This window comes from Elephas maximus, chromosome 13 (genome assembly GCF_024166365.1).
Source record: "Elephas maximus indicus isolate mEleMax1 chromosome 13, mEleMax1 primary haplotype, whole genome shotgun sequence".
NCBI classification, from domain to species: Eukaryota; Metazoa; Chordata; class Mammalia; order Proboscidea; family Elephantidae; genus Elephas; species Elephas maximus.
The window spans coordinates 21,279,544-21,302,586 of NC_064831.1; the positions used below are offsets into that span (position 1 = coordinate 21,279,544).

The 23,043-nt window shown below is 38.2% G+C and overlaps 1 protein-coding gene across 1 annotated transcript in view; it reads right to left on the reverse strand.

Annotated features, from left to right (window-relative positions):
• Nucleotides 1–23,043, reverse strand: part of RXFP1 (relaxin family peptide receptor 1) — a 134,634-nt gene that overhangs the window by 72,251 nt on the left and 39,340 nt on the right. The window contains exons 4-5 of the mRNA XM_049852805.1: nt 14,680–14,781; nt 5,006–5,111 (exon numbers count right to left, since the gene is read on the reverse strand). Coding sequence (XP_049708762.1) covers nt 5,006–5,111; nt 14,680–14,781 — 208 coding nt within the window. The remainder of the gene's footprint in view (nt 1–5,005; nt 5,112–14,679; nt 14,782–23,043) is intronic.

The following is a 23,043-nucleotide window of genomic DNA, read 5'->3' on the forward strand; positions in this document are numbered from 1 at the left end:
CAATGAATAAGGAAGACTGAAGAAGAATTGATGTCTTTGAATTGTGATGTTGGTGAAGAATACTGAACGGACTGACAAAAGAAGGAAAAAATCTGTCTTGGAAGAAGTACAACCAGAATGGTCCTTAGAAGCAAGGATGGTGAGACCATGTCTTACATACTTTGGACATATTGTCAGGAGGAATCAGTCCCTGGAGAAGGATATCATGCTTGGTAACGTACGGGGTTAATGGAAAAGAGAAAGACCTTCAAGGAGATGGATTGACACAGTGGCTGCAACAATGCGCTCAAGCATAACAATGATTGTGAGGACGGAGCAGGAACAGGCAGTGTTTTGTTCTGTGGTACATAGGGTCGCTATGAGTGGGAGTCGACTTGACAGCACCTAAGAACAATAACAACAACATATATTCCAAGGTACATGGTAAACAAAACAAAACAAAAAAAAACAAAACATGTTGCTGTCAATTTGATTTTAACTCCTGGTGACCCATATACTAAAGAGTAGAACTGAGTTGCATAGGGTTTTCTTGGCTGTAATCTTTATGGAAGTAGATCTTCAGGCTTTTCTTCCGTGGCACTAGTTGGTGGGTTCAAACTGCCAACCTTTCAATTTGTAGCCGAGAACAGTTTATGCCACGTGGGGACCCGCAAAACAAACACTGGGTATTGAGTCAGTTTCAACTCCTGATGACCCCATGTGCTGGAGAGTAGAACAGCTCCATATGGCTTTCTTGTCTGAAATCTTTATGGAAACAGATAGCTAGGCCTTTCTTCCAAGGTGCTGCTGAGTAGGTTTGAACCATCACCCTTTCAGTTAATAAAAAAAAAAAATAGCCAAGAGCAAATTGTTTGCGCCACCCAAGGATGGATCGCATGACTGGTGCTCAATAGATATTTATTGAATGAAGGGATAGAAAAGCATTACTTAGCCTTTGAGCGAGCTCAGTTGGTTAAGAACCTCCATATCTTAAAGTCAACTTTAAAAAAAAAAATCAATATTTATGGAATTACTGTCATACAGAGATAAAAAGTAAGTTTCTTTGTTTAAAAAAATAAAAAACTTCAAGGAAAATGCCAGTTCCATTGTTGATGATAGAAATAAAGAGAAAAAGAAAAGTTCTAAGACTGTAGTGGAGATTATGTACCATAGTAGTGTTCCAGAACTTAGTGATTTTTGAAGCATTCTATCATCTATAATCTAAAGAGAAGTGTGGCTTATGGTGGATAAATTATAGGCCTTGGGGTTGGGAAAATCTGGGTTTAATTCCTGGATTTGCTATTTATTATCTCCATGCCTTCGGGCAAGTTTGTTAGTATGCTTAGGCCTCATTTATGTCATCTTTAAAATGAGGATATTTATGTAACCTGACCCTACGAATGCCAGTAAATTTCCATTAGTCCTTAAACCAGCCCAAGCCAGATTTGGCCTGCCCCAGAATGCACAGAAGGGCTAGCTGTGACTGCAGAGGTCGCAGCAACAGGAGGAATGAATCAGAAGGAAAATCATCACCTAGACCTTATTCCCAAACAAAAGGTCCAACAAGAACCCTGCCACCTCCTATTTCCTGGCCACCTTCTAGAATTTCCCGTCCCCAGTATGTCTGCGTGGCTGCCATCTTGCCACCCAAATCGCATATAAGCCTTGCTTCCCTGTTTTTTTTTTTTTTTTTCCCTGTAGCTTGGGGAGCTGGATCTGAGGAACCTCCTTCCGATTCCTTGCTGTGTGCATTGCCATAAATTTATTTTCTTTTTCTCAAAGGCTGGTGTCCAGATAATTGGCAAGTCTGAACGCGTCAGACAAGGACCCACCTTCCCTTATTCAGTAACATTTATATGAAATAATTATTTCTGTAAGGTCTTTGTAGTGCACTAGCATATAAGAGCTCTATCAATGTTAACTGATGATGACTTTATATATTCATGTGTATATGTATTTATAGAAAAAAAATAGATATGCATACAAATAAACACACACATATATGGTGTATGTGTGTGTACATGTGTATGAAACTTCCTAGCCTTATCATCTTTGTCAAAGCCATCTGTAGAACCTAGTTCTTAAAAGAAGCTCTTTCCATGGGATCATGTAGTTTGAGTTATTAACCCCCTCCCCCCCAAAAAATGTCACTTTGAAGGACTAAGGTGTTTCTAACCCAAGCCATGGTATTTTCAATCTCCTTATATGCATGCAAAAGCTGGACAATGAATAAAGAAGACCAAAAAAGAATTGATGCCTTTGAATTATGGTGTTGGCGAAGACTATTGAACATACCACAGACTGCCAGAAGAATGAACAAAGCTGTCTTGGAAGAAGTACAGCCAGAATGCTTCTTAGAAGTGAGGATGGAGAGACTGAGCCTCACATACTCTGGACATGTTATCAGGAGGGACCAGTCTCTGGAGAAGGACACTATGCTTGGTAAAGTAGAGGATCAGCAAAAAACAGGAAGACCCTCAACAAGATGGATTGAAACAGTGGCTGCAACAATGGGTTCAAATATAGCAATGATTGTGAGGACAGCACAGGACTGGGCAGTGTTTCATTCTGTTGTGCATAGGGTCGCTATGAGTCAGAACCAACTTGGCGACGTCTAAGAACAAGTAATTAAAGTCCAGAATCTTAAAGTTAGCTTTCTAAACAGTCAATGTTTGGCAAGCTAGAACAATCCACAGATATTCACTTTTATCTGTGTTTGCTTGTTTTGCTCATTATCATTTATGTGAAATTAAAAAAAAAAAAAATCCCTAACTTCGATCAGCATTACTTGGATTATTGACTTTTTTAAAACTCATTTTACTTGTCCACAATTTAGTCCATTTCTTACATTATTTCCCTATAACAGTTTCAACTCACAACGTGGAAGGAGTTCAGTAATAAAATCTAGCATTTACCCTCCCAATGCATTTGCTGTAAAGCTAGAGTTTTTTTCACTACGGAATTGGACAAAAAAAGAATGGGAGCTGGTATGATACTGAGAGCCAGTGCTCAGCAGTGAAGGGTATAAACAGACAACCTGAACCAAGCTGCTCAACCCAAAACAGAAGAAAATGTCATTTTCTTAATAAAAAAACATAATGTTGTAGAAATAAATTTTAAATTGACCTCACTCCTTTATTCCTACATCTCCAAATGCCTGTTGGAAATTTCTACCCAGTGGCCTGTAACCTAATAATGAAAGCATCTGAAGTTGCAGTCCTAGTCCTCCTCACTTACCGCCACCAAGTCTTCCCCACTCTCAGATCACTCTATTGCTCAGGATAGAAACCTTGATGCTCTGAAGCTCCTTCTCCCTCACTATCCTGTAGCCAATCACTCATGAGGATCTCAGTTTTTTCTTTTAAACTGGTGGTCCTCACACCTGTCCACGTCTCTTTATGAGTGTATGTATGTGTATGGATGTCTGCCATTACATACATATATGTATGAATTGGGCCCGAACAGTGTTTTTTTCTTTTTTATAGAAATCTCAGTGCCTGTAGGTGGGGCGTGCACCCTCTTGTTAGTCTCTACCTCATACCCTGCGTTCTTCAGCCCTTTCCCTCCATTCTTTCCTTTTATGAAGGTTCCTTGAATTGAAGAGTAGACTCAAACCTTCCTTGTGGGAAAATGAAAAGGGGGGCTGGCGTTACCAGGGTATTCTTTGATTTAGATTTTCTAGTAATTTGATACGAAGTAGTGCAGATAATAAGAGATTTTTCCCCCCTAAAAATAGAATGAGACCATCACAAATTCTTATACTCAGAAGTTCCAATCATAGAAACTCTCTAGAGAATCTCAGATCCCTTTTGGGATTATTGTTATTTTCTACTAAGGCTAATTTCTATAAAAAAGAGCTGTTGTGGGACTGGGATAGGACAGAATGTTGAAAAGCTCTACTTTTGCCTCAGTGTAGGTGGGAATGTCATCTCCTTTAGAAAACAAGTCTTTGTGGCTTACGCTGCCTGATGCTCTCAGCTCATACTCCCAGACACCTGTCAGTTGGGTAAGCTCCCAGACTCTGAATTTGGTGGTACCACTATCTATCTACAAAAGCTCTGGGCTGTAGCTCTCTCTCCTATATTTAAGCACATAAATGCTGCGTTAAGTGGTTTGGGAAACAAGCAGCACTTGCCAATACTTGTAAACCACAATTACTCCTATTTTGTCCTCATACATTGGGAAAAGTCAGAGCTGCAAGGCCCTAAATCATCTGGTAAAAACAAATAAAAAATCCCAGTAAGCATATTGATTAAAATATCCATCTAAGAAATCTGAACTCCCCCTTTCTGATGTCTTTTTCAAAGTTTAAGCCAAACGTTTACATCTTGTTGGTACGAACGTGCACGCGCGTGCACACACACACACACACACACACACACACCCCAACTGGGGTGTGTTAGATTCAAATTAATATTAGATCAACAAAATAGCTATTAGATGTGAGAAAATGTTTTTCTTTTCTATATATAAATTTGAGTTAAGAAACAACTGAACAAATCTCTGACTCAAAATGTGATCCAGAAGAGTTGGACTTTAAGTATTAATTACTTAATAATATTTTAATCACTTTATTTACTTATTTTCTTTTTTTTATTTATACGTAACAGTATGTTAAAAACTGTGTCCAGTAAAGTCTAAAAGAGTTTATTGAATAAGTGTCAAATAAAAGTCTATGTGATAGGAAAACATATAGTTTTAATAGTTTAATTGGCAGCTTCCCTCCCTTATTTTTTAGTAGGACAGACAATTGATGGAATCTTTTGTTTAGATAAAATATGATGATAGTAAATATTTTGAGAATTCTCATGAGGCATTAAATAATATATGAAATAAGTTAGAATAGGGTCTAACATTTAATCAACAGTAAAAAAAAAAAAAAATCAGCATTCTTTATAATAGACCAAGGAAAAATGACATCACCTTTGGATAAAAATGCATTATTATTAACAACAAGGCTTAATTATGATACAGTTCTACAGGTGCTATTCTGACTGTCAGGATGAAGTCATTCTTTTCTACTTACATTAAAGTCACATTTGAAGAAACTGATGGGACAGCTCGCAAGTTGGCTTCATCACAGCCAAGCTCTAGACCTTGGCAAAGACATTTCACGGGCACAGAACCGGCCACTGAATAAAGAGAAGGTAGTAAGAAATGATGACAGTGAGGGACCAGGAAAAGAAGCAGGCAATGAGAAGAATGAAACAAAAAGCTATGAGAAAATTATTTAGTATAGAAGTATGCCATGTTTTAACCTAAGAAATTTAGGCAGTGCTTTCAGTAAAGGCTCTTACGTTTGCTTCCGATTTAACCTTAACATGGTGCTAGAGCATCAGCACTGGAAACGTGTATGTTTACCACGGCATGCATTTTTTTTTTTTTTTAATAGCAGGCTGTTCTTCTCCATATGTTGCAGAATGAATGAATAATCTGTTCTTACACGTCCTAAGGGAGTAGTTATGTCCAAGACAGACCTGATAGTGTGTGCTGAAGTTTTATGTTCACATTAAAGCTATTATTTAAGAGTAAAGTTCTATTAATAGCCTAATCAGAAGCTGTAATGTTGAATCATTTTTAACTAGTGAGAAAGAGAGAGAAGAACCAAACATTAAACTATAGTGTTGTTGTTGTTGTTAGGTGCCGTCGAGTTGGTTCCAACTCATAGTAACCCTATGAACAACAGAACGAAACACTGCCTGGTCCTGCACCATCCTCACAATCATTGCTATGTTTGAGCTCACTGTTGCAGCCACTGTGTCAATCCGTCTCATCCGGGGTCTTCCTATTTTTCACTCACCCTCTACTTCACCAAGCATGATGTCATTTTTCAGGGACTAGTGCCTCCTGATAACATGTCCAAAGTACGTGAGACACAGTCTCATCATAGTGTTGGTGGAATTTTTTCCCCCTTTTCTGAATATTCAGGAGTTCTTCAAAGGACTTTGATGGGCTTGCAATTTTCTGATTCTCCTTTGGCTTATGCAAGGGTATAAGGATATGTAAAACTTGATTTATGAGAGTGAGCGTTTCTTCTGCACACTTGTGAGTTCTAAAAGAGGGAGAATGGAATGTATGCTTTTGGTTTTCTTGTGGGGCTGTTGTGATAGTCTTAGGGTAGTGATTCAACATTTATAAGGTATATTACAGACTCTCAGTGATGTGCTCACAGAGTTGAACAGTGTAAAGGGATTATTACCTCGTATAATATAAGGAACCTTATTGGTGCAACGGTTAAGCACTTGGTTACTAATCGAAAGGTGTGTGGTTCAAATGTACCAACTCTTCCATGGGAGAAAAGGCCTGGCGATCTGCGCCCATAAAGATTACAGCCTAGAAAACCCTGTGGAGCGGTTCTACTCTGTCACATGGAGTTACCATGAGTTCAAAATCTACTGGCTGGCACCTAACAGCAACATAGTAAATAGAGTCTGATTCCTGCCTTAATGAAGAATAGATGACTAGTAAGAGCAATGAGGAATGCTTCCCCTCTACGTTTCCTTCTGGAGCCTACACTGTATAGATTCAGATGTCTACAGGAGCTAGGCAGATAGCACAAAGAAGAAGTTAAACAGGTTTAGAGTGTCCCAATATTTCAGTCTCCTACTAACTGTTACATATAGGATGGGGGGCCCTTTATGGCCAAGTCCACCAACTTTCTAAAAGACAGAACTTAAAAACTTTATGTGTGATTACCTATTTTAAAAATAACAATAAATTTAAAGTATTCCAAAACATCATAGAATAAACAAAACTTTCTATGAGAATGTTCTGCTTCTAAGCTTCCAGTTTTTGACCTTTATGGTAAAACTTCCAGAGAGTAGTCAAGTATCTGAATGAAGCAGAGACCCTTGTGAGAGGCTGGTGGCATGACTGTGAATGAGCACAGTTGGCTATCGGCTGTGAGCTAATGAGGTGCCCCTTTGTTCAGATATGGGGTGACAGATGTGTTTTCTCTCCTTCTACAGAATGCTACAGACTCTTTTATAGGGTTATAAAAGATCAAGATCAGGTTTTATGCTTTATGTAAACAGAGTACCTGCCAAGGATCTTTAAACAGCTTTGTAGTTCTCAGTATCCATTTTGGCAATGTAACTCTGAACACTGATTCTGCCTTTTTAAGTTGAAGTCATGTCTAATATGTGACTGTGTGCTTATGTTGTGGGCACGGTATGGTGAGCGTTGGGAAAGAAGGTGAGGGTACTGAGGGCAAGCGTAGGAAGAGCAGAAGAGGCATGAATGTGAAAATAACATTAATTCCAGGGAACATTTTCCATGTATATAGGCTGAATTAAAATAATCCATATATTCGATTAGTATATTATCTGTAACACGGAAAAAAAAAAAAAGCACCTAAGTATCCAGCAACAAAACAAGAATTAAGTAAATTATGTCACTTATAAGATAAAAAAAAAAAAATGTAATATTATATAGAATATTTTAAAAGAACTTGTAATAACATGAATACCTGATTATGCTAAAATGCTAATTTTAAATAGGATAAAAACGGTTTTTACAGGATATTTCAACTATGTTAAAAAAAAAGAACCCCAAAATTAAAGATGGGTGTTATGGATTGAATTGTGTCTTCCCAAAATATGTGTTGTAAATCCAAATCCCTATACCTGTGCTAGGAAACCCTAGTGGTGTAGTGTTTAAGAGCTATAGTTGCTAACTCAAAGGTTGGTGGTTCGAATCCATCAGGTGCTCCTTGGAAGCTCTATGGGGCAGTTCTACTCTGTCCTATAGGGTCACTATGAGTCAGAACTGATTCAGTAGCAACAGGTTTTATACCTGTGGTTATGATCCCATTCGGAAATGGGTTTTCTTTGTTATGTTAATGAGGCAATGTTAGTGTAGGGTGTGTCTTGAGTTAATATTTTTTGAGATATAAAGGCAGATTCAGCAAGCACGCAAGCAAGCACAAATGGGGGTGGAGGGAGATAGACGCTATGCCACATGAAGATTCCCAAAGAACAAAGGAACAGAAACTGGAGACAAAAACCTTCCCTCCAAGCTGGCAGAGAAAGGGAAAGCCTTCCCCTAGAACCAGAGCCCTGAATTTGGACTTATAGCTCCTAAGCTGTGAGAAAATAAATTTCTCTGTGTTAAAGCCATCCACTTGTGGTATTTCTGTTATAGCAGCACTAGATAACTAAGACAGAATTTGGTGCCAGAGAGTGGGGTGTTGCTCTAATGAATACCTAGAATGTGAAAGTGGTTTTGGAATTGGTAAGGGGTAAAGGCTGGAAGAGTTTTAAGGTGCCTAATTGTGAAAGCCTACTACATTGCCTTGAAGAGACTGTTGGTAGAATTATGGGCATCAAAGGTGATTCTGGGGAGGGATCAGAAGGAAGTGAGGAGAGCTATAGAGAAAGTCTCTGTCATCTTAAAGAATACATTTGGCACCATCAACAGAATGTTGCTAGAAATGTGGACATGAAATGTGCTCTGATGAGGCTTTAAAAGGAAATAATGAATATGTGATTGGACAGTGGGGGAAGGGTGATACATTTTATGCAGTGGAAATGAACTTGCTTGAATTATATTCAAATATTTGGTGGAAGGTAGAACTTGTAAGCGATGAACTTGGATTTATGGCTGAGGAGATTTCTAAGCAAGATCTTAAAGGAGCTGCATGTTTTCTCCTTGCCACTAAAAGTAAAATGAGGAAAGAGGCTTAAAAATGAACTGTGCAGAATGAAAACAGCTGGAAGATTTGGAAAATTCTGTTGTACAAACTAAGGACATGTGTCTTAGAACTTTCACCAAGGACGTGGCTACACTATCTTTTGCTAAAGAGATTAAGCCTGTAACTGATGGATCGAACCAACTACTACAGCAGAAAACCCATCAGCTTACACTGAAGGGAACAGAGAAGGATGAAAGGAAGGAAAGCTGTCTGCCTCTTGGAATTCTATGGGTAGGAAATAAGCCAAAGAACTACATCTGTTGTCCTCCAAGAAAAGAAAAGGATCATCCCAGGAACAGCTCAGAGATCAGCAGAACTTTTGGAAGAAGCATGAGAAGCAGGGCGGCTGAGCAGCCACAGCCTCCTGGGTTTCCAAGGGTGAAGCTCTCACCTCCCGGGTTTTAAAAGGTAGAGCCATGGCCTCCGAGGTTTCAAAGAGTCAGATCTCTACCAACTCGGTTCTGGAGAGTAGGGCTGCCACTCAGGTTGGCCAAAAGGATGCAGTTGTTTTTAGGTGCCGTCGAGTTGCTTCCAACTCATAGTGACCCTAGGCACAACAGAACGAAACACTGCCCTATCCTGCCCAATCCTCACAATTGTTGCTATGGTTGAGCCCATTATTACAGCCACTGTGGCAGTCCATCTCATTGAGGGCCTTCTTCTTTTTCTCTGACCCACTACTTTACCAAGCATGATATCCATCTCCAGGGACTGGTCCCTCCTGATAACATGTCCAAAGTATGTGAGGTGTAGTGTCGCCATCCTTGCTTCTAATGAGCATTCTGGCTGTACTTCTTCCAAGATAGATTTGTTTCTTCTTTTGGCAGTTCAAGATATATTCAATATTCTTCACCAGCACCACAATCTCAGGTGTCAGTTCTTCTTTGGTCTTCCTTATTCATTGTCCAGCTTTTGCGTGTGATTGGAAACACCATGGCTTGGGTCAGGTGCACATTAGTCCCCAAGGTGACATCTTTGCCCTTCAACACTTTAAAGAGGTCTTTTGCAGCAGATTCGCCCAATGCAATGGGTCTTTTGATTTCTTGACTGCTGCTTCCATGGCTGTTGATTGTGGATCCAAGTAAAATGAAATCCTTGACAACTTCAGTCTTTTCTCCTTTTATCATGACGTTGCTCACTGGTCCAGTTGTGAGGATTTTTGTTTTCTTTATGTTGAGGTGTAATCCATACTGAAGGTTATCGTCTTTGATCTTCATCAGTAAGTGCTTCAAGTCCTCTTCACTTTCAGCAAGTAAGGTTGTGTCATCTGCAAATGCGGGTTGTTAATGAGTCTTCCTCCAATTCTGATGCCCTGTTCTTCTTCATTTAGTCCAACTTCTCAGATTATTTGCTGAGCATACAGATTGAATAGGTATGGTGAAAAGATACAACACTGACTCACATCTGTCCTGACTTTAAACCACACAGTATCCTCCTGTTCTGTTTGAACCATTGCCTCTTGGTTCATGTACAGATTCCTCATGAACACAATTAAGTGTTCCGGAATTCCCATTCTACACAATATTATCCATGATTTGTTATGATCCACATAGTCAAATGCCTTAGCGTAGTCAATAAAAGACAGGTACACATCTTTCTGGTATTCTCTGCTTTCAGCCGGGATCCCTCTGGTATCAGCAATGATATCTCTGGTTCCACATCCTCTTCTAAATCCGGCTTGAATTTCTGGCAGTTTCCAGTCGATGCTGCATGTGCTTTTGAATGATCTTCAGCAAAATTTTGCTTGCATGTGATATTAATGATATTGTTCAAAAATTCCCACATTTTGTTGGATTACCTGTCTTGGAAGTAGGCATTAATATGGATCTCTTCCAGTCAGTTGGCCAGGTAGCTCTCTTCCAAATTTCTTGGCATAGACGAGTGAGCATTTCCAGCTCTGCATCCATTTGTTGAAACATCTCAGTTCGTATTCATTCAATTCCCGGAGCCTCATTTTTCGCCAATGCCTTCAGTGCACCTTGGACTTCTTCCTTCAGTACCATTGGTTCCTGATCATATGTTATCTCCTGAAATGGTTGAATGTCAAACAATTCTTTTTGGTATAATGACTCTGTGTATTGCTTCCATCTTCTTTTGATGCTTCCTGCATCATTTGATATTTTCCTTGTAGAATCTTTCAGTATTGTAACCTGAAGCTTGAATTTTTTCTTCAGTTCTTTCAGCTTAAGAAATGCCGAGTATGTTCTTCCCTTTTGGTTTTCTATCTCCAGGTCTTTCGAAAACATGTCATCATGATACTTTACTTTGTCTTGTCAAGCTGCCCTTTGAAATCTTCTGTTCAGCAATTTTTTTTCTTTTTTGCTTTAGCTACTCGACATTCAAGAGCAAGTTTCAGAATCTCTTCTGACATCCATTAGGTCTTTTCTTTCTCTCCTGTCCTTTGAACGACCTCTTGCTTTCTTTATGTATGATGTCCCTGATGTCATTCCACAACTCATCTGGTCTTTGTTCATTAGTGTTCAACGTGTCAAATCTATTCTTGAGATGGTGTCGAAATTCAGGTGGGATATACCCAAGGTTGTACTTTGGCTGTCGTGTACTTGTTCTAATTTTCATTAGTTTCAACTTGAACTTGCATATGAGTAATTGATGGTCTGATCTGCAGTCAGCCCCAGCCTTGTTCTTACTGATGATATTGAGCTTTTCCAATGTCTCTTTCCACAGATATAGTTGATTTCATTCCTGTATATTCCATCAGGTAAGGTCCATGTTTATAGTTGCTGTTTACGTTGGTGAAAAAAAGTATTTGCAATGAAGAAGTCGTTGGTCTTGCAAAATTTAATCATGGGATCCCCTGCCTTTTTTCTATCACCAAGGCCATTTTTTCCAACTACCAATGCTTCTTGTTTCCAACTTTTGCATTCCAGTCACCAGTAATTATCAGTGCATCCTGATTGCATGTTTGATTTCAGACTGCAGGACTTGGTAAGAATCTTCCATTTCTTCATCTTTGGCCTTAGTGGTTGGTGCATAAATTTGAATAACAGTCATATTAAGTGGTCTTCCTTGTAGGCGTATTGATATTATCCTATCACTGAGAGCATTGCACTTCGGGATAGATCTTGAAATATTCTTTTTGATGATGAATACAACGCCATTCTTCTTCAAGTTGTCATTCCCCACATGGTAGACCATATGACTGATTCAGAATGATCAATACTGGTCCATTTCAGCTCACTAATGCCTAGGATATCAATCTTTATGCATTCTGTTTCAAAAGGATTGGGTCACCTAAATTCTCACCCATATTTGATTTAGATGCTTCAGAAGATGAGACTTTGGAATTGGAGTTCATTTAAGACTCTTGGGATGATGTGGTGGAGCAAATGTGTTTTGCACGTAGCAAGGGCATGAATATTTGGGAGGCAAAGAGTGGAATGTTATGCATTGAATTGTGTCTTCCTAAAACACATGCTGTGAATCCTAATCCCTATACCTGTGGTTATAATCCTGTTTGGGAATGAGTTTTCTTTGTTATGTTAATGAGGTAGTATTAGTAAAGGGTGTGTCTTAAGTCAATCTTTCTGAAATATAAAAGCAGGTTAAGCAAGCAAGCACAATGGGGCAGGGATTTGGGGAGATAGATGCCATGCCACATGAAAATCCCCAAAGAACCAATGAAGAGAAGCTGAAGCGAGACAAGAACCTTCTCCCAGAGCTGGCAGAGAGAGAGAAAGTGTTACCCTAGAGCTGATGCCCTGGATTCTGACTTCTGGCCTCCAAATTGTGAGAAAATAAATTTCTGTTTGTTAAAGCCACTCTCTTGAGGTCTTTCTGTTATAGCAGCAATTGATAACGGAGACAAAGGTAATCCACCAGCAAGTTAATGCTGGTGGCCTCTGGTAGTGAAATTATGGTAGAGTTAATAATTCTTTCCAAATTTATGTACTTTCAAAATCCCCCCAAATTTAAGCTTTATTCATATATTGGTTAACACTGGATATTATATTTTTCCCAATCATGCTCTTGAGAAGTGATTTTATAAGTGTAAATTCCTTTCATTCTTTCACTTAATCAAAAATGATTGTAAGCCATTCTCACTAGCTTAATTTCTCATAAATCCCTATAATAATCTGATTTAGATAAAGGGGCACAATACCCATTATACTCATTCCTGTCAGTTCAGCAACCCTGTAAGACAGAGTAGAACTGCCCCACAGAGTTTCCAAGGAGCGGCTAGTGGATTCCAACTGCTGACTTTTTGGTTGGCAGCCGACCTCTTAACCAGTGCACCAGCAGGGCTTCAAGTTTCAGTCATAAATTTTACACTACACTTTCCATTCAATTTTTGTACTGATATCAAGTTTGAAAAATATATTAAATTATTAATTATTCTCCCTCAGGATTGTCTTTAAAAAACTCTAACTAAAAATTATGTAATTTATTCTTCACTAAGCACTGAAAAATTACCTCTGTACCAAAACCAAAACCCATTGCCTTCGAGTCGATTCTGACTTATAGCGACCCTATAGGACAGAGTAGAACTGCCCTTTAGGGTTTCCAAGGAGCGCCTGGTGGATTTGAACTGCCATTCTTTTGGCTGGCAGCCATAGCTCTTAACCAGGATTTCCAATTACTTCTGTATATGTTAATATATCATTTATTGTGTAGTTCTATTTCTCTTAGATAAATATACTTGTAAAAAATTCTTCCCAGAGCATGCATGGCATCAGGCAAAAACCAGATTTCTGAAAGTCATGTGACCCATTGTGCTTCCTTCTTTGACCTAGTGACCACAATGTTCAGAACTAAGCTCTGTACTCAGGTGCTGAGCTTTCCTCACCGAGGATTTCCATATATATATATTTCCCTCTATTTCTCTTCCCTTCTACCACCTGTTTTTTGCCTTTTATATCATGTTAATGGTTTATGTCTGTTAAATATTTTTATTATAAACCAGCTAAAATTCCTTTGGGAATAAGATGAGTTATAAAAGAATTAATTAAAATTTAAGAAATAAACAGAAAACAATATATAATAAAACAAACAAAAAAAAATAAAAACTACTTTTTGAGATATTGCAGCCTAATCCCTTGAATTTTTTTTTATTACATTAGCAATTAAATTCTATCTGTTAACTTTGTTTTTCTCAAAAGCTTTTGACTTTTTAATGACCAAATAATCTGCTGTCCATGATCTTGGGAATTGGTAGAATAGATAGCTGCTGAGTAATCTGGGAGACTCACAGGCAGATATGTATTATCTCCTGAAAATGGGGGTTGTTAGTAGTTTTTTAAAATTAATCTCACTTGTATAGTGAAGATAAAGATACCAAAACTTAGAAAAGGTGGGCTTTGTAGTAGAACATAAAGGAAAATATGTAGTAAGAGTTCCTCCCCTCACTCCCTTCTTTTTACCCAGGTCTTGAAAAGCTAGGGTCAAAATTACAACACCAAGGCACAGATTTATGGTTGAAAAATTTATGACAACAGATAAAATTTGTTTAAAAGGAGTTCTCTTTCATAGGTATTTCTGATATAAAATATTAGAGAGTTATGGCCCACCTCCCCACCCCCCACTCCCCACCCCAAAGCCCTTCCATATTTTTGCAAGCTTTAGGTATATGGCTAAACGCAGCAAGTTACAATTAAAAAGGCTTTTTTAGCTCTAAAATATAGCTTAGTTCCTGGGCGATTTTTCACTTGCAAATATTAAAATCCATACAGCTTCTCCATGCTTCTGTTTTCTCAGTTTCCTTTACATCAGCGTTTATAAGGTTGTTAGTGATTGTGAAAAGGGGATTTATGTAAAAACAGCAATCCCGACTGACATTAATTTTGTTCACAATAATACTTGATATTATTTTTTACTTTTACACTTAAAGTCCCTAAGTCATTTTAAAGTAAAATTCCCATACTAAGGCTGCATTTCTAATGAAGGTTGCAACTAGAAAAGTATAAATAACTTAAAAAAATGAAATGAAATTTTTAAAAACATGATGTCTTATGAACTCATGGGAAAAGAGACTCACTTCTCAGGTTACTTACAGCATTCAGATGTTTCTGTCTCAGATGGATTCAGGGAAGTAGTAATTTTGTAGTAATTTGCAAAATATTTGTCGAGTTGCATAGGCCATCCATTGCCGTCTCCTAAAATAAAAATCAGATAGTAGAATTTTTTTTTAAAGAAATATTCTGACGTATTGGTGAAAATAAGGCCTTTTTTCAACATGATTGGCAACTATACATGTAGACCTCACTGAATGGAATACCCAGTAATCAAATTGACCATATTTGTGAAAAGAGACTATGGAGAAGCTCAATATTATCAGTCAGAACAAGGCTGGGGCTGACTGCAGAACAGATCATCAGTTGCTCATATGCAAATCGCAGTAGAAGTTAAGATTAAAACAAGTCTGCAAGAACCAAAGTACAACCTTGAGTATGTCCCACCTGAATTTAGAGACCATCTCAAGAACAGATTTGACACTTTGAACACTAATGACTGAAGACCAGACAAGTTCTGGGATTATATCAAGGATATCATACATGAAGAAAGCAAAAGATCATTAAAAAAAGACAGGAAATAAGAAAAAGACCAAAATGGATGTCAGAAGAGACTCTTAAACTTGGTTTTGAACGTAGAGCAGCTAAAGCAAATGGAAGAAGTGATGAACAGAAAGAGCTGAACAGAAGATTTCAGGGAATGGCTTGAGAAGACAAAGTAAAGGATTATAATGATAGGTAACCTGGAGACAGAAAACCAAAAGGAAAGAACACTCTCAGCATTTCTCAAGTTGAAAGAACTGAAGAAAAAATTCAAGCCTCAAGTTGCAATATCAAAGGATTCTACAGGCAAAATATTGAATGACGAAGGAATCATCCAAGGAAAATGGAAGGAATACACAGAGGCACTGTTCCAAAAAGAATTGGTTGACATTCAACCATTTCAGGAGTAGCATATGATAAAAGATCAATGGTATTGAAGGAATAAACCCATGCTGCACTGAAGGCATTGGCAAAATACAATGCTCCAGGAATTAATAGAATACCAATTGAGATGTTTCAACAAACGGATGCAAAGTTAGAAGCCCTCACTCATCTATGCCAAGAAATTTGGAAGACAGCTACCTGGCCAACTGACTGGAAGAAATCCATATTTGTGCCCATTCCAAAGAAAGGCAATCCAACAGAATGCAGAAATTATCAAACAATATCATTAATATCACAAGCAAGTAAAATAATTTAGATAAACAAAAAATGGTTACAACAGTACATCAACTGGAAACTGCCAGAAATTCAAGAATGATTCAGAAGAAGACGTGGAATAAGGGATATCATTGCTGATGTCAGATGGATCCTGGCTGAAAGCAGAGAAGACCGGAGATATGTTTACCTGTGTTTTATTAACTATGCAAAAGCATTTGACTGTGTGGATCATAACAAATTATGGACAACACTGCAAAGAGTGGGAATTCCAGAACACTTAATTGTGTTCATGAGGAACCTGTACATAGACCAAGAGGCAGTCATTCAAATAGAACAAGGAGATACTGAGTGTTTTAAAGTCAAGAAAGGTGTGGGTCAGGGCTGTATCCTTTCTCTGTACTTATTCAATCTGTATGCTGAGCAAATAATCCTAGAAGCTGGACTACATGAAGAAGACCAGGGCATCAGGATTGGAGGAAGGCTCATTAACAACCTGCAATATGCAGATGACACAACCTTGCTTGCTGAAAGTGAAGAGAACTTGAAGCACTTTCTGATGAAGATTAAAGACTACAGTCTTCAGTATGGATTACGCCTCAACATAAAACAAAAAGGCTCACAATTGGATCAATAAGCAACATTATGATAAACAGAGAAAACACTGAAGTTGTCAAAGATTTCATTTTATTTGAATCCACAATCAATGCCCATGGAAGCAGCAGTTAAGAAATCAAAGGACTTAGTGCATTAGGTGAATCTGCTGCAAAAGATCCCTTTAAAGTGTTAAAAAGCAAAGACATCACTTTGAGGACTAGGGGGCCATGATGCTTTCATTTGCTTGATGTGCATGAGAAAGCTAGACGATGCATGAGGAAGACTGAAGAAGAACTGATGCCTTTGAATTATGGTTTGGTGAAGAACACTGAATGGAAGAACAAACAAATCTGTCCTGGAAAAAGTACAGCCAGAATGCTCCTTAGAAGCAAGGATGGCGAGACTTCGTCTCAGGTACTGTGGACATGTTATCAGGAGGGACCAGTCTTGGAGAAAGACATCATGCTTAGTGAAGCAGAAGGTCAACAAAAAAGAGGAAGACCCTCGACAAGATGGATTGACACAGTGGCTGCAATAATGGGCTCAAACATAGCGATGATTGTGAAGATGGTGCAGGACTGGACAATGTTTCATTCGTTTGTACATAGGGTCGCTATGAGTCAGAAATGACTTGGTAGCACCTAACAACAACAACTTTAAACGAAACCAGTGTCTCTCAAACTGTGAGATTAGAATCATCCGGGAGCTTGCTACAAATGTGAATTACTGGGTCCTCCACCTAGAGATCCCAATTTCATCATTCTCAGATGAGACCCCCTAGTCTGCATTTTTAACACTTCTTTGGCAGTTAGTGTTTGGATCACACTTTGAAAAACAATACTATAAAAAACATACTGAAATACATGACACTGTTCTTAGCATTTTAATTATGATTTTCTAACTTTTACATTAATTTAAAGTGATGTTAAACAAAACAACAACAATAACAAAAGTGATGTTAGAGATGTATTAACATGGATAGATGGACATGATGCATTATGTAAAAAAGAAAGTTAAAAAATAAGGGGATCAGCATGATCATACTCCTGTTTTTTTTTTTTTAAAAGGCGCCGCCATGTTAATGGTGATTATCTTCTGGGTGCTTATGTATGTTTTCATATATATTTCATATTCTTATATTAAAGTCCTATATCACTTTTTAAACAAAAAAACAAAGAATAGTTAGTCATCACTTTTGAGGAAAGTAATTTTTCTTCACAAAATTCCTCAAGATTTTTAAATTATTTTTTTAAACATAAGAGACAACAAATTTAACAGCAGCAACAACCAAAATATATATGTAGGGTTGCATATGTATGTATGTATGCATATATGTGTATTAAAAAAACCAAACCCATTGCTGTCCAGTCGATTTTGACTCATAGCGACCCTATAGGACAGGGTAGAATTGTCCCATAGGGTTTCCAAGGAGTGCCTGGTGGATTCGAACAGCTGAACTTTTGCTTAGCAGCCATAGCTCTTAACCACTATGCCACCATGTGTGTATATATACATACATGAGTGTATAGGTGTATCTTTATGCATATATATGTACACATATGTGTGAATATGCATATACATTCATACATATAATAATACACATAGGTGACACAGTTAGACATAACCACACACCTCGTGGGAGTGGTTTACTGGGTTTGAAGGCTTCAGACCATAGTCTTGTGGGACAACTCAGTCGATTGGCATAATATAGTTCATAAAGTTTATGTTCTACATCGTAATTTGGTGAGTAGTGTCTGGGGTTATAAAAGTTTGGGAGCAGCCATCTAAGATACAACTCTTGGTCTGTAGTAATCTGGGACAAAAGAGATAGAAGGAAATCAAAGACTCAGAGACAAAAGTAGTCTACAGGACTAATAGTCTACCTGAACCATCTTCTCTGAGACTAGAAGAACTGGATGGTGCCTGGCTACCACTACCGAGTGTTCTGATCAGGGCCGCAATAGATGAACTGTGATAGAACAGGAGAAAATGTAGAACAGAACTCAAGTCCTTAAAAAGTCCAGACTAACTGGTCTGATTGAGACTAGATGACCCCTGAGACTATCACCCTAAGATACCCTTTAAATTTTGAACTGAAACTACTACCGGAGGTCACCTTTCAGGTAAATAACAGTTTGACTCATAAAATAAAGAATATCACCCATGTGTACTATGCTCCTTAAAAAAAAAAAAAAAAGTTTACAAATAGTCAACGCTTACTCTAAAGCAAAGATGAGAAAGTAAGGGGGGCAGGGAAACTCGGTTACTGGAAAAAGAACAACTGGAATGGAAATTCTGAGAATGCTGACACATTGTGAAAAAAATAACCAATGTCACTGAACTGTATCTGAACTGTATAGAAAATGTTAAATGAGAACCTAATTTGCTGTGTAAACTTTCACAGAAGATACAAAAAATTATTATTAAAAAAAAAAAGAGACGATATATCCCATCATGTGACAGAAAGGACTAGTGAATGAAGATGCAGGCTCAGCCGCTTTGGAGGTATCAGCAAAAGGCACAAGCCCTCACTCCACTGGGACAGCTCAACGCGATTCTCGCCCCAGGTCCTAAAGTTTTTCAGAATGCTGCCGGGACTGTTGAAGGGTGCACAAGCATATAAACCGATGGTAAAAGTGGTAAATGTCCATCCTATTTCTGCAGGTAAGTATTAAATCAAATCTAGCATTGATTTTATAAGTTATTTCTGTCATGTAGTCCATTTCTGAGATCTGAGTTCGGGTGCATGAATTTAGTGAAGCTGACTTTAACCGTAGTCAAATGAGAACTTCCAGATTATCGCTCCGACTCACAATTTTTCTATTTAGTGTGCATTCAGTTCCTTATAAGCACTTCAAATCCAACATTTCCAAAATGGGACTCGTTATCTTTCCCTGTACCAGCTGGCTACTACTGCTACATTCTCTGGATTGCGGAGCGGTCCCCGCGGTCCACCAAGTTGCCCAAAACACAAGGTCAAGTTTATTGGAGCATGCTCATACCTGATTTAGCGTAATTTGTGCAACCCCTCCGCACACACTTTTTCAGGTTATTTTCTTGTTTTTCCTTTCCTCATTAACTCCTCCATGGTGATACTTTTGGGAAAGGAAAGGTAATTTAACTTTAATGTATGTATAATTGTAAAACTGACTTCCTTTTAGAAGTCTCACTAAAAATGAAAAATTGGAAAGAAGATGATTTAAACATTATGTTTATAACATTCTCCTTCCTTTAGCATTTCTCATTTGTTTTAAAGCTATTTTTTTTAATTAAGGAGGATTTCAAAATAAACAAAAGTAGCAAAGTAGTATAAGGATACCCCAGTTTAGAAGGAGACAGCTGAATTTTACCAGCTGCAGACTTTGGCAGGAGACACCAGAGGGGAATTTAATAAGTGCATGGACGGGAGATATCACACCAGACATACCCAATACCAGCCACTGAACACCCAGGAGTCAGTTTAAGCCTCCCTCCGCCACCCCGCATCAGGAGGCTGACATATTAGGAGGGAGAGAGAATCTGAGAGACTCATCGGGCCCAGCCCAGCAGAGGCTACGACTTGTCAACAGTGTGGCAGACTCTGTGGATGCTTGCTCTTCCATTCTACCCTCATTTCAGAACGCTTTTTTCTTTTGCACTTTAGAAGTTGGTAGCTTACATCTATGCTTTCCAGATCCTAAGCAGGTAGCGTTCTTGTTATACATAAGCTTCTACCAATTGGATACAGTAATGTGAGACTAGAAGTTTATCTGGGGCGGGTGGTGGGGAGTTGGGGCAGTTAGAGCAGGCAGTCTCAGGGTTCTGCTTCACACGTGTGAGGAAACGATGAGCAGCGGCAGGAGCAGATACTTCTTGATCTTGGGCTTACAACTATGGTAGTGTGTTCCCCTCCTCTCATCCTGCTTTCGTATAGCCTTTACAATTATTTTATAAACACACTATTCTCTGTGTGAAATCTCTTTTTTCTTAAGCAAAAAAAAAAAAAAATCTAGAGTGGTGTATATTACTTCCTTCTAGAAGAGTTTGCAGCTAACAGACTCTCAAGGACAGAAACATTGGGTTGGTTTTGAAGATAATGGCAATACTGTTAGCATTGGAAAATGGAATTCTCATCGTTTATGGCACGTAGTGACAAAAAAAAGTTACTTAAATGATCACTTAAGGTTTCCTGGAATTAAGTGCGTATCAGAAGGCTAGACCCTAGTAAAGTGGTTGTTATAGTAAATTATTAGAATGAAAAGGAGAAGTTTCAAGGGTTATGGGATGGGATGGCTACTTATGACTTCCCTGGAGAGATTAAACAAATAAAATGATAATCTCAGGGGTTTACATTATCAGTTCAAAACAAGTTCAGAGAACCAAGGAGCTTCCAGGACTGCCCTAAGATAACCTTTTGTCTATTGTGGCCTCAGAGCTGATGTAGCCAAAAATCAGATAGAACTTCCGATAGGCTGTTAAATTACCATATAAGTTGAATTCACATTTTACCACATTTTTTAAGTGAACATTAGGACACTGATTTGGAAAGAAAGGAACCCTGAAAATTGTAACTGGACATTCAAGTGTGTTGAGTTGAGTCTCAGTACCCCAAGTCCCCTTCTCACCAATCCTCTCTCGCCAGCAGAAGAAGCTTCCCTCCCCCGTCTCATGAAGTTAGTTATAGTTTGCTTGGAGACATGCTAGTTACTTCACACAGAGAAGTAACTTGCCAATTCTCCTCAGGCCCTTTCATTACTATGCTTCTTTGTCTCCCCACCTATTATAACCAGAGTCAGATCACAGCAGGTACCAGGAAAAATGTACAAGTTGAACCTAGGAAGAGAAGATTGATATACTGAAAGATTTTGCCATTTTTATATAAGCAGAAACCCAAGGAATTTGTGTGGGATTGGATTCTAAGGGGAAGGAATATAAATTTATTTGGTCAACTAATAAACATGGGAATTCTACCATAGTTTCTTAAGCAGTATTTTGTTAGATTGTTGACTGAAATCCAGAGCCATTTTTGGCCTAGGTTAAATGAAGTAAAGAGGCAAAGATGGAGGTCAAATTGCCAAAGGGATAGATTGTGAAGGAAATGGCCATTGTAGTATAAAATTGCAATCTACCTGTGGTGGATATTGTAGGTTGTTCGTTCAACCTGTAGTCTACTCCCCTTCATTGGTGCATTCCTATAGAGTAGATACCAAAAGTCTTAAAACAATATTTCACATCTTTTTTACAGTCAGGATTTGGGATACACTCACATATGTTTTGGTTGGTAGAAGTGGGGTAGGGGCCATTTTTCTGCTGCCATGTATAAAACAGAGACATAAGCGTTAAGAAACAACAGTGGTAGCGGTCGGGGTGTTGTCAGCTTTGTAGGTATCGGGTTTTTACGGGAGCAGCAGGATTTTGAAAGTGGGGGTGGCAGCGACTGTCTCAATTTCCAGATTGAAGCTGTGGTGGTGTGCTCTTGAATTCAATGGCTCCAACGGGGACCCTACTGACTCCCACTCTTCCACCCCTTCTGACAATTTTGTGAGTGTCTGATTCCTCTAATTAATGTCTTTCTGTTTAACACACCTAGAGTGCTTTCTGTTTCTTCCCTAAACCCAGATGGGTATGCGGATGACTTGAATTACTGGATTAAAGTATGGTTTAAATATGATAGGGCATTTAATTAATTTTGGAAGCTCAGGCAGAAGCTCATGAGGAGAACAAAGCAGTGCAGTTTTTTTCTAAATACAGAGTTTCGTGTAGTTTAGTTTTGTGACACCACTACAGAAATGTTAGTGACACGGTCAACATTTTTCTGTATCTGCCATATTGGTTCATACTGGTTCTGGGGACAGGGTCAGGAGTCTTATGGGATGTTCTGCTTTACTGGGCTTCATAATCATCTATTTGTTTCCTTGGCTGTCAAGTTCTGAAGTTTATAGCAATGGATTGTCTCCCTTTCCTGGTTTGGTGGATTTATTGACTTCCCCCCCATCAAGTTCTCATTTTTTAAAAAAAATTGGTTCATATCTTTAGATATGTGAGGGGAGAATTCTGTGAGAGATATTGATTTCCCCATCTTAACAGAGAAGTTGAATATTATTAACACTTCAGCACTGAGAGAACTAACATTTAGCAAGTACGTACTGTACTAGGTAATTTATTTGATCCTCATTATAACTCTATTTGGTCGTTATTATCCTCTCCATTTGCAAATGGGAACACTGATTCTGAGAAGGCTAAGTGATTTGACCAAGAAACAGAATTATTAAAAATAACTAAAGAATTAGTATATTAATATTTATTGAAGGGTTATTTTCAATAGCTAAAAGGTGGAAACAACCCAAGCATCCATCAACAAAAAAAAATTTTCTTTTTTAATGAATAAATAAAATATGTTATATACATACAATAGACTCAAACATACCAATGATTACGAAGATGGCATAGGAACAGGTCACCATGAGTTGGAGCAGGCTCCACAGCGATTAAGAACAACATATACATGCAATGGAATATAATTTAACCAAAAAGAGAAACAAAGCTCTGATAATGCTACAACATGGAAGAACTTTGAAAGCATTATGCTGAGTAAAATAATCACACACAAAAGGATAAATATTGTATGAC